Raw genomic sequence first — 16,353 nt, 5'->3', positions numbered from 1 at the left:
ACAGGGTGCAGCTCCAATGGGGAGCCTTCTAACAACTAGCAGATGAGAGGAGTGGAGTTAGGACAAACATACACTAGGCCTCTTTGATTGAGCTGGTATGTAACTTCAGGCAGCAGCATCTGCTTGTGTTCGCTGGCTGCTCATCTCTTGCTGAGCAGCCAGGGTCCGAGTCTGACAGACGGTTGTCAAGTTATCATCAAGGCCTGAAATTAACTGCACTAACTTTCACTGCATGCCACTATGGCAGGTTGCGCGATATGATAATATATAGTGTTTAAAATTATGCATCATCATTTTAATTCCACACTTTACAGTGATATTTTTTACGAGGGAAGGAAGCTTTGTACCGCAGCGAAGTTAGCTGGGTTGGGTATTCTACAGATGAATTATATCCAGCTTATTTCATTGCTGTGCGTTGATCCACATGTTTTGCAGGGAAGAAATTAACATTCAGAATAAAACAAACATGGAGGAGTGTGAAGTTTATTCTGAAATGGATAATAGTGAACAGGAGGACTCAGACCATGCAAGCAAAAACGAGGAGCTTATAACTAAGAGATAAGTTTGTGGTATGGACGGGCCACGCAACACTATTGCAGCAGTGCCCGCCATGATTTGTGGGTCAGGTAACGTTAAATGCCCACAGACATTTAGCTTACTTTCTAGTTCACCAAGACGTGCTGTTGTTGTGATGTTAGCTATAGTAGCGGGAGAGTTGCGAGTATCGCTGTGCTGGAGCTGCAGTGTTGCTCTGGGACCATCTCATCCTCTCATGTTAGCTTTGCAGCAGCAAGTAGCTGAAGATTTTCTATATCGGCATATGTATCGTTATCGGCATTTGAGATTTAAGTCATATCACACAGCCCTAGTGGCAGGCAAGACTTTTTTTGGTCTCCCAGTCACAAACTTTATCTGCCATGAAATATATGTGATAAACAAAGGAATTACTTTTTCATCATTTAGACACCGTTTTATATTTACCGGAAAAACCATTACCTGCATGTTTGCGTGTACAAAACGTCAAATTACTTTTAGCACATGACCCCTTAACAAACAGAAAGAAAGAAACCCAAAACACACAAGAATTTGCTCACTATTATACAGTCAGTTCTGAATCCAAAACCTGCAGTTCAACAACCAATGAATAAGTTAAAATCTCCACAAGAGTCTATCTCTCCACCAAATGCAGTAAGGTTGACGTACTGTGGCGATTGATTTTTGTTGATGCAAATTTCAGACCCAGTTCATAATGTATTTGTACTGCTTTGCTAACTTCGTAATAATATGAGCTGTGCTTTCTTTTACCCAGAGGGTATTACGTCCAGGCATATGAGATAATAGTCCATTTTAATAAGCATTTTATAAGACACTAAACCAAGTGCTTGCTTGGAATAACACCTTGATAGTTCACACTAGTTTAAGTTCAAGTAGCATTAGTTAATTTTTGTGGCCTCTTAGAGAAAGCAGAACAAACTGAAAGCACAACATTAGACACATCACATTTTAACCTGTGACGACTGTTAGCAAACTACTTGCACATCCAGCAGACACACAGCTATATTAAAAAGGGAAACTCTGGCAATTTTCAGCTTTGTATGTGCATGTATGTCTCTCTCGAGAGCTCACAGAAGGAATCCGTGCATTTGGGGAAATTCCACATATGTACATTTCTTAAACTCCCAGGTGCGTGTTCATTTTATGAGCCAAACATACATAACCAAATGTTGATGTGAACACAGCTCAGCCCTATCAAATTCCTTTATTTCTAAGAAATCATGAAAACGTGATATCCCGTTAAGTCCATCTCCACATCTGCTGTGCTGTCATAACTGTGTTATGCTGATACTTTTCACAGGCAAACAACACCAACCCAGCAAACATTTCAACACACAGAGCCAGTGCCAAAAAATGTGTGGTCCCCATCTTAAAAGTTGTGGAATGTAACTTTGTGTACTGCGCGGTTGTTTATCATAGCAGTGTGTGTGTGTGTGTGTGTGTGTGTGTGTGTGTGTGTGTGTGTGTGTGTGTGTGTGTGTGCACGCTTATTTGCGGAGGGCTTGTTATGCTGGTAATTACATTTAACCAATTAAAAAATGATCACACCCTGAGGCAGTTTCTCCAGCCAGAAATCACAATGTAACCCAATGTCCCACGCTGGCCACATCAACACTATGTGTCATAACTGTTTGGGGTAAAATGATTTAATGTTTCAGGTCATCACAATTATTTATTTCAACATGTGAATGCACCACCACCACCACCACCCAACTTCCAACTTTATTTGTAAAGCACAAATAGGTTAACCAAAGCGCTGACATGGATCAAAAGCCAAGCAGTAAAGGTGAGCTTTCATGAAGAGGCAATTATTTCCATAGCCCTGGGGGCCACGACTGGAAAAGCTCAATCCCCCCCCTTTTCTTGAGCCATGTTTAAGGAACAACAAGGAGTAACTGGTCAGCGGATCTTTATGAACTTGAAGGAGCATATGGCTTCAATAAAGATAGGCCCATGAAGGTCTTAAGTCTTAAAATCAATCCTAAAATGAACCGGGAGCCAGTGAAGGGAAGTGAGAACAAGGGTGATGTGGTCTCGCTTCCAAGGTCCAGTAAAAATCCTGTTAAAATCTGAACACTGGCTGAACATACAGGGCATCACATATGATCTTCCTCCCTCTTCTCATAATCTCACTAGAGCTGCAACTGATTATTTTCATTATCATAGACTCTGGCGATCATTTTCTCAATTAAACAAAAATTGATTATTCTATAAAATGTCAGAAAATTGTACAAAAGCAGCCCAAGCTGACCATCTAAAACCTACAAAGTTATCACAAACAGAGGGGAGTCAGGTGATGTTGGGTATTTTTGCTCTAAAGAGTTGCCACAACTTTGCCAGTTTATAAGTCAACTATTGAAGTAGTTGATTCACAGAAAACTGTTTCTGCTCCAACTGTTAGATATAATAATTTCTGGATATTCATTGCATTGATAATAACAATAGTTCTAATGATTTATTATATATTTAAAAATAAATATTTGGTCTCATTTTACTTGTTCATGAAGACATTAAATGTGCTGCATTTTCCATGTCTTCTGTGGTCAATCTTCTTATATTCTGCAATTCTAAGGCCCTGGCACCAAAATATGACAATCTACTCCAGACATTTTATATAGCTGAAACATTTTCTTTTAATAAAATTGACAAAATAACCAAGTGAATCCAGAAATACATGTCTGGACTCATATTTTGTCAATCGTTGTTTTTAATTGCAATATTTTAACCGCAGCCCTGCTGCCACCTCCTTCTGACCACACGTAAACTGCCAACATGTGGCAAACAACAGGTTTTACTCCCCACTACTTCCAGTCATGACATAGACTGTTCCCTCCTTGTTTTCCCTCCTTGAGGGCCACGACTTAGACATTGATCTGTTGCAAAGCACCATGGTAGCTGGTAGTGAGCGTGGGCTAAACACTCATGGTCATTGGTCCCTGATTGCTGTCTGATCCTGTGAGGTCAACAGGAGTGTGGGGGATGGGGGGTGGTTACCTCCTGTGTGATTGGCCCACAGGGAGGCGAACTGGCTCTGACAGACAGGTAGGAGAGCATATCATCTGTCAGGGAGGGCAACACAAACCAATGGAGGCCGGAGGAGAGGAAAAAGGGGCAAGGCAGGGAGGAGGTGAGCCGGGCCTCTGAGGGATTAACATGGTCTGACAGGCTGGCTGGGACGAACACACACGAACGCACACACACACACACGAACGCACACACACACACACAGCTTTTAGGGCAGGCTGCTCTGCTGAGCACACACAATACACTGCTTGTTTTAGAACAAGAGGAAAGAGAGAAAAGACAGATAAGAGAGGCCAAATCACGGAGAAGGAATGTGTGTCCGACGAGAGAGCAAAGAGAGCGAGATTACAAACTACAGGTGCTTCCCAACTAATGTGCTTCCCTGGAGAGAGAGAAACTCCCACTGTGGCCCTAATGTAAATTCCATGACTCTTCCATGATTTTCCTAATTATCTGTCTTTTTCTGAAACATCTGGACTCCACTCAAGTCTCGCCAAAAGCCGTCTACACAGCAATAAATGTTTGAAACTAGCTGAAAAGTTCACGCTTTAACACAACAAAAAAAAAAAAACACATTTATTTTAATTTGTCAAATTCCCCGACCTTTCCCTGTCTGGAATTCACTGCTGAAAACTCGATTTGCATTCCAGGAATTCCAGGACCAGTAGGAAGCAGGAACCCTGAAATCTATGACATATTACCCACTTGGATCCTCAACACACACCCCCGCACACTCCCACAGAGGCCGTGCTGATGATGTGTTATTCTGGACTTCTTAGTGAGGCTACTTTTAAGGGGCGCTTTACATGTATTGATCAGATTTCGGCAGCCCGTCTAGGAAAATTAACTGTCTCCAAAGGAGAGATAGTTTTCTGCTAGATTGACCAAGTTAACGTTAAGGGTTGCAGAATCTGTTAGCTAAAAGTAAGAATCGATTATCAATTTCACAACCTAAACAAAATGTGTAAATAAGAACTGTTGAATGTGTAACTGGGGTGCTTTCTCATTGGAAAATGTGCTCAGTTAATTTAACTGGAAAACTGTTTTAAAGGTTTTTCCAGGATGCTTTACATTTGTATTTGGGATATACTTCAGTTCTGCATTAGCTGGTTACTAAACCATGTTTCCTTTTATCTCTGTGTCTAGAGCTAGCAAGTGTTGGGCTTGATGGTGCATGCTGGAAAATGAAAACAACCTGTAATTAGCTGTATATTTGCCTCATGATAGTCAGCTCTTGCTGCTACTGCTTCTAAACTAATACAACCCAAGTATAATACAAGTATGAATCATTCAATCAATCATTTCTTATAATTTTTAAATAACTTTATCAAATTAAGTAAATATTTAATACATTTCCCAAGGATATGAACACCTTTTGTGCACCATCAGTTTAAAAACAGATTACTAATTAACATTTTCAGACACTCCTTGGTTTTTTACTACTGTAACTGTACATTAAATTTTTTATAACAGTCTGTTTCACCCATGACCCACATACAGCCTACATCACTCTGGCTGAAGTGGACTTCCTAACATGCTGAAAATAAACAGTGGTGATAAATATCCTGGCTGTGACATCCTTCTTGTTAACGGGGAGCAGCCAATAGACAGAGGCCGGCGGCCTTAATTGCAGCTGGAACAGTGAGCGATGTGTCTGGAGAAGAGTTTGGGTACTGAACTAGAGAGTTTTACACCCAACAGCAGAAACAAAGTGGATCACGATGAATATGAATAAAGAACAGCGCTCACTCATCATGCATGCTGTCAAACTGGAGGAAAGTGTCAGAATAAAGTGCACCACAGCACTAGTCCAGACTGAGCGAATGTGACAACTAGCAGGGAAATAACAGTCAAATTAATGTTTAAACCGCCAAAACAACCAACCCGTGAGAAGCAGAGCTTCCAGCAGAGTTGGCTGGTGAAAATGAGCTACAAGGTTACTCATCCGATCATGTCTGTGTGTGTCTGTATGTGTGAGATGAGCCATAAGTCTGCTGGACAGGTTATAAGACTTGGTCCTGATCTTTTGCCCTGCTTCGTAATCAAGCGCTGTGGAGCAATTACTCACACATGCACACACATACTGCTTGGCCATGAAATGTGACATACAAGACATTTACAGCTTCAACTGCTTGGTCTCATAGGCAGACGCTTGGCAGATTCGTACAGCAACAGGGACGACACAGGTGGACTCTCAGACACATGCAGAGTAGGTTTGTGCAATATGGCCCTAAAATAATATCACAATATTTGTCTTTAAGCCTTTAATTGTTAAAGTCTTCTTACAATTCTTACATATTTCCGTGGATTGTTGTACATCTGATCTTTTGTAACCAAACCACTTTGACACTAGAGAAGTTGCTCCTCTTTATGTAACCAACTCCTCCACGGTGCAGCCGATAGCAATGTTACTGTTGCTTTCAGCCATGCTTGTTATTGCTGTGCATAATGGTATAACGTTATTATGTCAACAAGTCGGAATATTACCATTATAAAATGATTTTTTTCCCATATAAAATATAGCTAATATAGTTATAGATATCACATTACAAATTATGATATATGGTGAACAATATGATAACAGCTTACACAAATTATCTTATTCCCACAGAGTGTAAGGAGGAGCAAGAGGAGGAAGGAGCCATGCTATTGCAGCTGGTGAGCAAAACTAGGACCAGAGAATCCAGGTATCTATAGGGGTAAATTAAGAGTAGGGCTGCAGCTAACGATTATTTTCTGGATTAATCGATAAGTTATGTGGTCTATAAAATATCATAGAATTGTGAAAAATGTTTTTCAGTGTTTTTCATAGAACAAGATTGTGTCCTTAAATGTCTTGTTTTGTCTATAACCAAAGATATTCAGTTTTCTGTCATACAGGAGTAAAGAAACCAGAACATATTCACATTTAAGAAGCTGGAATCAAATCAATTTACTTAAAAAAAAATGGCTCAAACCAATTAATCACTTTATCCAGATAGTTGGCAAAGCATTATTAGTCCCCAACTAATCAATTAGCTCTAATTAAGAGTGAATTAAAACACCTGTCCTGTCCTCTCAGGAGCACTGAGCTCTTTTACACACAAGAGTTAATAATAGAAGTAAAAAAAAGAGGCAAATTTTAAATGAAACCGGTAACAAGAGAAAAAAAGTCCCATCACTGCTAGTGATATGAGCTTTTCGCCTGCCACTGTGTGTGCTTACATTCATCCAGAGAGCTGATAAGGCTCCATGCTCTTTTCCATTAACACCCTACCGAGCCTTCACCCATTTTCACACACTTTTCTAACTCCATTTATTCGTCCGTCCAGAGACTCTGTTCCCCGTCGCCTTGTCTGTGAACAAACTCTACCAACAAACCAGGAAACAAAGCAGCACACGCCTGGTTTGTGGTCTCCACAAAGCCATATTTTTAAAGAGATTCGTGTTAGACCTCATTTGCACTTAGTCACAGATGACAGCTGTAGATGCGTTCTAGAAAGATGTTGAAAAGGTGTAAATGCATCCGTCTCCCAAGTGGAACTACACCAGCAAGCAATCTGTGATAAATAGCCATTCAAAGTGATTTCAATTCATACAATTACTAGGGCTCTATGATTTTCATGAAGCAGGAAACGCGGACGCAATCACAGAATATGATGATAAAAATGGAATCAACTGTATAACGCAGAATCTAATCATCATGGAATCTACCAAAATGTGGATGCAATTTATAAATAACTGGCTTTTCCTTTGCACTACAAGCACTTAAGCCAAATGAAAAGGAAAAAATTAAATAAAAAATAAAAACTGGCACACACACAGTCGGAGCGTTGATCTATAAAGGTGAGGGAGCGAGTAAAGAGCCTGTGAAGACAATAAAAAACAGATTTCTGGGGCAGACTCTTATTTACATGTTATCTGGTAAAACCAGGAGGGACTGCAATGAGATCTGATCTAGCCAGCAACGCAAACTCCTTCATGTAGTGTTGTAGTATGTGTTTTTTATCTGGATTAGAGCTGCAACGATTAATCGATTAGTTATTAAAATAATCGCCAACTATTTTCATAATCAATCATTTTTGTCAGTCCTTTTTTAAAGTAAAAATGTCCAAATTCTGTGATAGCAGCTTCTCAAATGTGAATATTTTCTGGTTTCTTTACTCCTCTATGACAGTAAACTGAATATTTTTGGGTTGTGGACAAAACAAGACATTTGAGGACGTCACCTTGGGCTACGGGAAACACTAATTGTAATTTTTCACAATTTTCTGACATTTTATATAGACCAAACAAGTAATCCATTAAATCAATAAAATAATCAACAGATTCATCGATCATGAAAATACTCTTTAGTTGCAGCCCTAATCTGGTATGTCAAGTATGCCTTAGCTTTAGTGGGATTCTGCACACTTAAAGAATTACCAAATGTAAGGACTGCAACATCTCGATCAAGAGGCATTTAGCCTTTAGCTGACAGCAAACTGAGCATATTAATGAATCCTGTTCACTTCAGGTCCAGCACTGCACAATAAATCCAATTATAATGCCAACTGATGGCGGCCTATTTAACATTAATTAAAAATACCTTCAACCATAACTATCATCATCACTGCAGACTACAAATCACATACTTCTTTTACAAAGCCTGTCAACAACCTGTGAGTTAGTCTGTGAGTGTGTGGCCTTTTTTGCTGAGCTCCTGTGGTCTGTGCAGCTACAGCGTTGTCATGGTGATGCAGCCAACCAGCGGTCACATGACATGATGAGCGACAGAGACAGAAAAGAAAGGAGGGAAGGCACGGCTGGCGAACACACAGAGGGACAATGCAAACAGAGATAAATGCACAGAGAGGTCAGCTACTGTGCGTGTGCGTCCTCATGGTATTGTAGTTGTGGCTGAGGCCAGCAAATCTGTTAACCAGGCCTCCACGGTGCTGCTGCCAAACATGCTGCTACTATCACCAGCTGCAGCTGAAAACAGGTACACACCAGGCCGACGCTGACCTTTCAGTCAAAGTCAAACACCAGCCAGTCAACAATCTCTTTCCCTTAGCTTTCTTAGTTGCACACAATTTACTGCTTTAATTGAGCTTTTTGATCTCCCATGATGGTCCGATGCCATTTCACATAAGAGCTAAGTTAATGCACCTGGTGAAATTCTTTTGTCACGATTGCACACTTGTCAAGGTAGATAGATAAAGAGTATATAAAATCAGCAGAGAATATTGCACATTAATTATTAAACAGGTAATATTGCACAGAAAATGCATAATAAAAAAAAAAGGTGTCAGACACTTAAAGGGAGGAGTTAAAGTTTGATGGCCACAAGCAGGAATGACTTCCTGTGGCGCTCTGTCGTGCATTTTAGGGGAATGAGTTTTGCACTGAAAGTGCTCCTGTGTTTGAGCAGCACGTCATGGAGTGGGTGGGAGACACTGTCCAAGATGACATGTAGGTTGGACAGCATCCTCCTGACACCACCGACAAATTTAGAAATTAGAGCTTCAACTAACAGTTAACTATTAACAGTTAGTTAATTAACTGATTAGTCGATAGAGAATTATGTCACGTTTCAGCTTCTCAAATGTTATGTTTTCTTATCATACATTGAATTAATTGAATATCAGCATCAGAAGTGCTTTATTGATCCCAGAAATTCCCACAAATTCTTGTTGCACACATCGCACATCAAGGCATGAAGGAAAAGAAATAACAGAAAGTTGGTAACTAAAGAAATATATAAATATAAAAAGTATAAATATAAAGAAAAAAGGAGTATGAATATGTGCAATATTTACATTATTAAACAGAAGAAATCTTTGGACAATATGTTTGTACTGTTGATCAGACAAAAATGTCATCTTGAGACAAGTTTTACTATTTTCTGATGTGTATTAAACTAAACAATTAATCATATAAACCTTAGAAAATTATTGGCAGACTTACTGACAATGAAAATAGTATAGTAATGCAGCCCTAATATAAATTTGTACAGTAAAAGATGTTGCCATACCATTTATACTGCGGCATCTATCCTCCTGCCCTTATGAGCAATGTTGCAAATAAATGCACAAGTTGGCTTATTAGATTTTTTAATTACTTTTCCATCAATGTGATGGAGTACCTTGATTTGCCAGGTATTTAAATTTCTGGATAAGACATAAACTGACAGCCTTCTGGTTATTTTATAAACAGAGTTTATATATAGATTAAGTATATACTGATATATATAAAATAATAATCACTAATACAATTGTTTTATGCATTATAAAAATGTCCATGACGTGTATAAAAATGTCAAAATACACAATTAAATGTTTTATCAGACTTTGCAGGAGATGCTGAAAAGTCAGGATTTGCAGGAGATGCTGAAAGAAAAGTCTTCCACTGAAATCTAACAAGATTTTCATCCAGACGTGACAGTGAATGAATGAAATCTTTCCTACTATATCATTACTATTGATAAAATTCATGTTGAAGCTTGCCAGCCACATTGCCCAAGTTATAGCTGATTCCTGTTAACCACTGCATGGGGTTATCAAAACGTTAAAACTAAGATTAACTTGAGAGAGGGTTAACCCTAATCCTCTCTCAGCTTTCTTCAGAACCAATCATCCAAACTACTTCACACTCGCCACTGCACTTCCTTGGGTCCTTAGAAACATACCTGTCAAGTGTGAAGTCGATTGAATGAACGGTTGTCGAGAAAAATGCAAGGACAGACATACAGACAGACAGGAAGACAGGCAGAGACTCCTTCATTTATAGTTAGATATTGATGCCACTGGTGAAGGGAGTCATCTGGAGTACTGGGATCTGGAAATAGCTGGTAAAATAAAATCTGACCACGCGTCACTCTGAAAACAACCCAGTCACCCACCTAGACCACAGGAACCCCACAGGAAACCCACTATCTACACGCAACACACACTTCCTGTTGGCTTCCTGCTTCCTGTGCTGCATGGAAAAGGCGGGAGTGGCCGCTGATGTCACGGCGAGTCTGCTTACATACTGCGTTCACATCCCATAGGAAAGAAGGTGGATATGAGCTTCCTGCTAATAAATACCTTTCGCCTCACATTCAGACAGTCAGCGCTATCAGAAAATACTGTCCTAAGTAATTTATGTGACAAAGATGGTAGTGACATGGGTAGCTGTGTTTTTTGTTTTTGGTCCAGCATATTACTAGAGTAAAAGTGCACAAGGAACTTCTAGCACAACATAATGCTGCATGAAAACAAATAAATCACCATTGTCTGCCATCAAACAGTTGTTTCCCCCTTGGAGCAAAAGCAACAATAGGGTACCGCAGCACTACTGGGAAGGTAAAGCTGTTCATTTCAGCAGTGAGGAAAGCATTAACCACATGTATGGTCACTCTTTCTATTAACCTGAACTATTTTCCTTCTATCTCCTGCACATTTTATAAAACACCCTTGTTTATCAGTTTTTCTACCTCTCTGAGCCAATTGGAAATGTCATAGTACATCAACAGCAGCCTTACTGAACTTCCCTCAAATTCAGCCTTTCCAGTAGGGCTGGGCAATAAAACAATAATGATCATTATCGCAATATAATTTTCCTCAATATCAATATAATAAATGATCAATATATTGTCAATAAATATTTGGTTTAATTCATTTGAATCTCGGACAAATTAGCCTTTAATTTTTCTATAAAAATATTTTGTTGAGGAAAAAGGACTGAAAAAAGATTTACTAATCATATTTGTTGAAAAAGATTTTATCATAATAGTTTTGAATGTTCTCCCTCAGATTTGTTAAGTGATCCACTGTTTGGCAAGTGTTCATTCTTTATGGTCACATTCTGACCATAAAGTTTATTCAATTTTCAGCTTTTGAACTCAAAAGAAATAATGATTTGACGTTTATTGTGATAATTATCGATATTTTTTTATCGTGATAACATTTTTGGACATATCGCCCAGCCCTACTTTCCAGGGTAGGGATAGTCCATTTAAGGCCAAAGGTGCCTAAGATCTTCCCCTCTGCCTTTTCAGCCTGTTTTACAGCGCTGTCATGTGCATGGAGGTTACATGAGCTGTTACACTTCACCCTCACATGTGATTCGTGTCATTTTGTTTCACCATGCAGCAACAGGCAAAGCTAGCTTTCACCGTTTATGGCTATGACCTCTGCAGAGGGTTTCAGTGAGGAAAGTTCAAGACATTTTAAGACTAGGCTAAAGTTACTAACATTTTAGACAATTTGAACAACCGATAAACCCAACCAAAGTACTAACAAAGAAAGAAACTAGCACATGTCTCACTAGCACAATTTGAGAGTATATAAATAAGCAACATACATTTATGGAAATGTTTCAGGAGAGTGTACGTTTAAAGACAAGACGCTTGGGTCTGCTCAGCTGAGTAGACTTGATCAAAAAGAAAATCTCTGTCATACTGTGTTAACCCTTCTCTGTTTTCCAAGCATGGAAGTTTAACTGTGGCCAACTGGAAGTGAAAGTATGTATGTAACAGGATGTAATATGTGCTAGATTTCCAGCTCTATTAAGTCTATTTAAAGCATTTATTATTTTGAAACTCTTAAATTTGGATCTCATACTTTTTCTGCATTCTGCTAGCTGACATACAATCAAGCCACAGTAAGCAATGTAAATAACTTTATGAATTACCCATTTTGCTAATATTTGACAGCCTACAGAGATTTAAGAGATCAGTGTTCAGGGGAGTTGATTTGGTGGTGAAGAAGGCCTTGTTCCAGGCCGAATCAATAGAGAACTAGAACAGGGGCGAAAAAAGCTGCTGTTCCCATTTTAAATCATAAGCCTCTCTCAAGTTGCTCAAAAATAAGGGAAAAGATTCCTTACGTTAGCATTATAGACTAGTGGAGCTTTAAAACCCTCGCCAATAATAACACAAATAGAAGGACAGTTCAAAAGATTTTACAAACTCAAACCATTTCCTGATTAGAGATAAAGCCAGGTTTACATGATTCAGCACTCATCCATGGAAAATCACACATAATTTCACTACAACTTCAGACTGGCCACATAACATACAGACCTAAAGAGTTAACGACAATGTTACATGTTACTTCTAGCTTAAATGGTACTACGTGCTAATTCCAACACTGTCATAGCCACTTCCTTATGGCCAATTGTATCACTAAATTCATCCTGCCTGACTGCACTGTGAGTGAATGTCAACATTCAGCACATTTGTGTGGCGATTTGAATCATCGACTCGCCATCATTTATCCGTCATCATCTATCTGCTAATCCTGTACAATGTACTGTAAATGTTTAACAATTGCGTCTCTATTACTTTGGTTAATGCCTTGTTTGGACTATCGTTGCCAGGGTATCAGAGCTTGTGAAAAAAAATAAACTCACATGTAGGGTTGGGTATCAAAAACTGGCTCTAAATTTATGAAAAACAACATTTCCCTCAGAAACTTTTCAATTCTGTCCATCGGTTCCAGAAACTTCACTTTGGATCTACTGCACTTTGTGACAGATTATATTCAGGACAATCTTTGTGTTATGCACAGTTTTCCCAGCACAAGGAAATGCTGGATACATCAGTTGTCAACATTCAAACTCTTATACACATAAAACCTTGTGTTTGGGCGAGGATTTCTACAGATGCTGCAGACTGTGCTCACAATCCTAAAGAAGCACAGTGCTTTTTTAGGATCGTTTTAGAACCAACATTTTTAGGTTTAATGTAGAAGTTAGTCAAATACATGACACCGTATTGTGAATGGCAGTGGTCGGACCTGTATGCAGGAGTTACATGCAGAATGTGTGTGGTCACAAGTGTTAAAACATATGAAGCGAATGGGAAATCATGTGTTTTTAAGATGTACACAGTCCACCTCAGCCACCACATACACCTGCACTGTAAACCTACACAGCCTAAATACAGAAGTGAAGCAAAATAAACTTTCCCACACTCTTTTTATCAAAATAAAACAAACTTTTGATGTGATCACTTCTGAATTCGAGTACATCTATTGTGCTACATCTTTCAAGCAAAGTGTTTATTGAATTCTGCAAAAATAAGCCCCACATGTATGGGTACAGCGAGTCCCCACGTGACACGAGTACCTGTTATGTTATAATGAGCCCCGCCATAAGTCCCACAGCAGGACTTATTCCGTTTGGGTTGCAAGATTAAAAAGTTTGAGAACCTGTGCTCCAGACTAATCAGCCATCCACAGCTAATCTAATCACACGAGTGATCACACTGCTCTCAGTGGCAGTTTGGTCTGAAATTCAGAAACGAAGCATCGTTAGTTATCAGATTATGCTGAATCATATCTTAAAATCAGTGTCAATCACAGATCATACTGGAAAGTTTTATTACAAACGCAGCATATTTCACGCACAGCTACACTCAGGAGCAGTCTAGACAGTGTGAAGGACACTTGTGCAGCTTGGGGGCTCTACCAGCTGGCATATGTGGAGGGTGTGGCGTGGTAAGGAAGCCCATGCATCTGCTAACATTTAATCATGTTCTGCCGGACTAAACTCTGAGCAGTCTTCAGAAGCAACGCTGAAGCAGTCCCTCTTGTGCAGTGAGAGAATTACAGCAGGGAGAACTTCTGGACTGGGTTAATCATTCCTCACAGAATGAAGAGGTTGTGTGTGCAGTACACAACTCTGGCCAACGGCTGGCCAGCTTCAATCCTGATAAATTAATCGGCTCAAGGAGAGGAGAGGGGAACCTGTAGCCCCCCTACATCCTTATCCAAGAAAAGGTGGGGGTGGGCTACCCGCCTAAAACATTGCAGCTGGTGCAACAAGTCATAGCTACAAATTAAAACTACTTAGACAGGAGATGCACCAGTTAAGGTGCAAGGATAGATGGATACTAACTCCTCAAGGACTAGAATCACCACCAAGACCTTGCTGTTCTCTGGCAGCTAGCTAGCTGAAGCCTGGAGGGAGGAGTTTCTTATCCTCTCATGTTGTTAGTAAACAACCACAACCTGACGGGCGATTTAATTACAGCTTTTCAATTTTGTTGCAGGATCAAATTATTGCTGGTCAAACAAGCAGCTCGCATCAAGCTAGCTAATGTAAGGACAATGCAGGGCGGCATGACATGGTCTGTATGTTGCACTAACAGGGAGATTGTGTTGTGGTTTGTAGGCTGTTAACATCCGTGCTTTAAGCGTCCTACCTGGTGCAAACATTTACACCCAGCGTGCTGCTAATACTTTAAGCGTTTGTCTATTTGTCTGCGTATCAAACAACCTCACGGTGTTACTGGGTTTGTCAGCCATTGCAGGCACTGCTGCAACCCCGCTCCACGGCCAATGCACACTCAGTCAACACAGGCTTAGACGGATATGTCACAACTTTGCTTTCTCATTTAAATAAAACAAACATGTGTTATACAGAGATGACACAAATTAAGCTTGCCAGGGTCTTCTATTTAACACAAGCAGGGTTCATGTTTGCTCTACAGGTAAGGTGCTTGCTAACTAGCTAGCTAGCTAGTCCCGATACGTGCCGTTCCCTCTTGTATTGGAGATAAGAACACGCCAAACTCCATTCAAAATCTGGCAATTCAGTGTCGGCTCCCTTATCACACACAAACACATCTCCTATAAAATACCTCAATATGCTCAATAAATCGTTGGTAATTCTCCTCAAAATCGGCAGGTTTATTATGCACAAAGCACAAACTGGTTCTGTAAACTGTCAACTTTAAAAATTATTCCAAATACACTGTTGTGGGCGGTAGCTAACGTCAGTAGCTAGCTAACATATTATTTCACCTAAAGTAATGTTAATGTGAAATATTTAATTTGCCCGTTTACTCGTCATAAAAGATCAAAGATACATTTAACGTTAAAGGCCTTATATTGTATAGTATGTTCTTATCATGACACAGTACATGGCCAGATTTTTCAATGGAGTTTGGCATTCATTCTCTCCATGCACGTACGGGGACTTACCGCCGAGTAAACCGAGTAAACCACGCTGCCCACAACAGCTTTGCTTTCAACATTTCTAAGCCAAGTGTCAGACAGCGGTAGCTTTTACGGTCTCCCATTCACCCAGGAGAGGCCCTGCGGGTCCGCGGTCTCTCCTGCTCACTTCGGGATGGTGTCCTACCTCTGTGGGCCGGCTGATCTCGAACAGGTCGAGCCGGTTGGCGTTCCAGTGGTTGATGATGTCGGCCAGTTTCCTCCTCTCCTCCTCCCTGCTCCCCGACATGGTGGACAGCCTGTCTGACCCTCTCTGTCCGTCTGTAACCGTTAAATAAAACTCCCCGCAACGTTAGTCCACAGGAGAAGAACAGGCCCCCACGGAAACAAAAACGTTCAGTCTATTGTTTTTTTTTTTTTATCGCCAGTGGTTCGTGTGGTCCGTCTCTCCGCTCACCGACCGACCTGCCGTCTGATCGGTTTCTGCTTGGCGTTCCCGGTGCGCCTCTCCGCGCTCCCGATGCGCTCTTGATGGATGTCTGTGCACGCGCGAAACTGTTAACTGTTTCGGGTCCGATAAATGTGATGATGACGCTGCTTTTCTCTCTGCACTCTGGTTTATGGGGTTAACTATAAGTAATTAGGGTAGTCAGAGGGATTACGTCAATATGTGTTAATTAAGGTCCCCATTTTTTCATTTAAGCTTCTTACAGATTTATTATTTTACTCATGTATAATATCTAAACATCTGACCATAGTAATGTTCAGAAATACAGTAATTTTATTCAAATAAAATTCTGAGGTAAATTCAAGTAATTGCATGCATTTATTTATTCATACATTATTTGTTTGTTTGTACATTAAAAAT

General features: G+C 40.0%; 1 protein-coding gene across 1 annotated transcript in view; it reads right to left on the bottom strand.

Moving 5' to 3' along the window:
• afdna (afadin, adherens junction formation factor a) overlaps positions 1-15,944 on the bottom strand; it is a 111,343-nt gene extending 95,399 nt beyond the window's left edge. Inside the window, exon 1 of the mRNA XM_046061140.1 lies at positions 15,673-15,944. Coding sequence (XP_045917096.1) covers positions 15,673-15,774 — 102 coding nt within the window. The 5' untranslated portion in view covers positions 15,775-15,944. The remainder of the gene's footprint in view (positions 1-15,672) is intronic.
• Between the last annotated feature and the right edge of the window lie 409 nt (positions 15,945-16,353).

Source organism: Micropterus dolomieu, linkage group LG10 (assembly GCF_021292245.1).
Source record: "Micropterus dolomieu isolate WLL.071019.BEF.003 ecotype Adirondacks linkage group LG10, ASM2129224v1, whole genome shotgun sequence".
NCBI classification, from domain to species: Eukaryota; Metazoa; Chordata; class Actinopteri; order Centrarchiformes; family Centrarchidae; genus Micropterus; species Micropterus dolomieu.
This window is presented reverse-complemented; position numbering and strand designations above follow the sequence as displayed.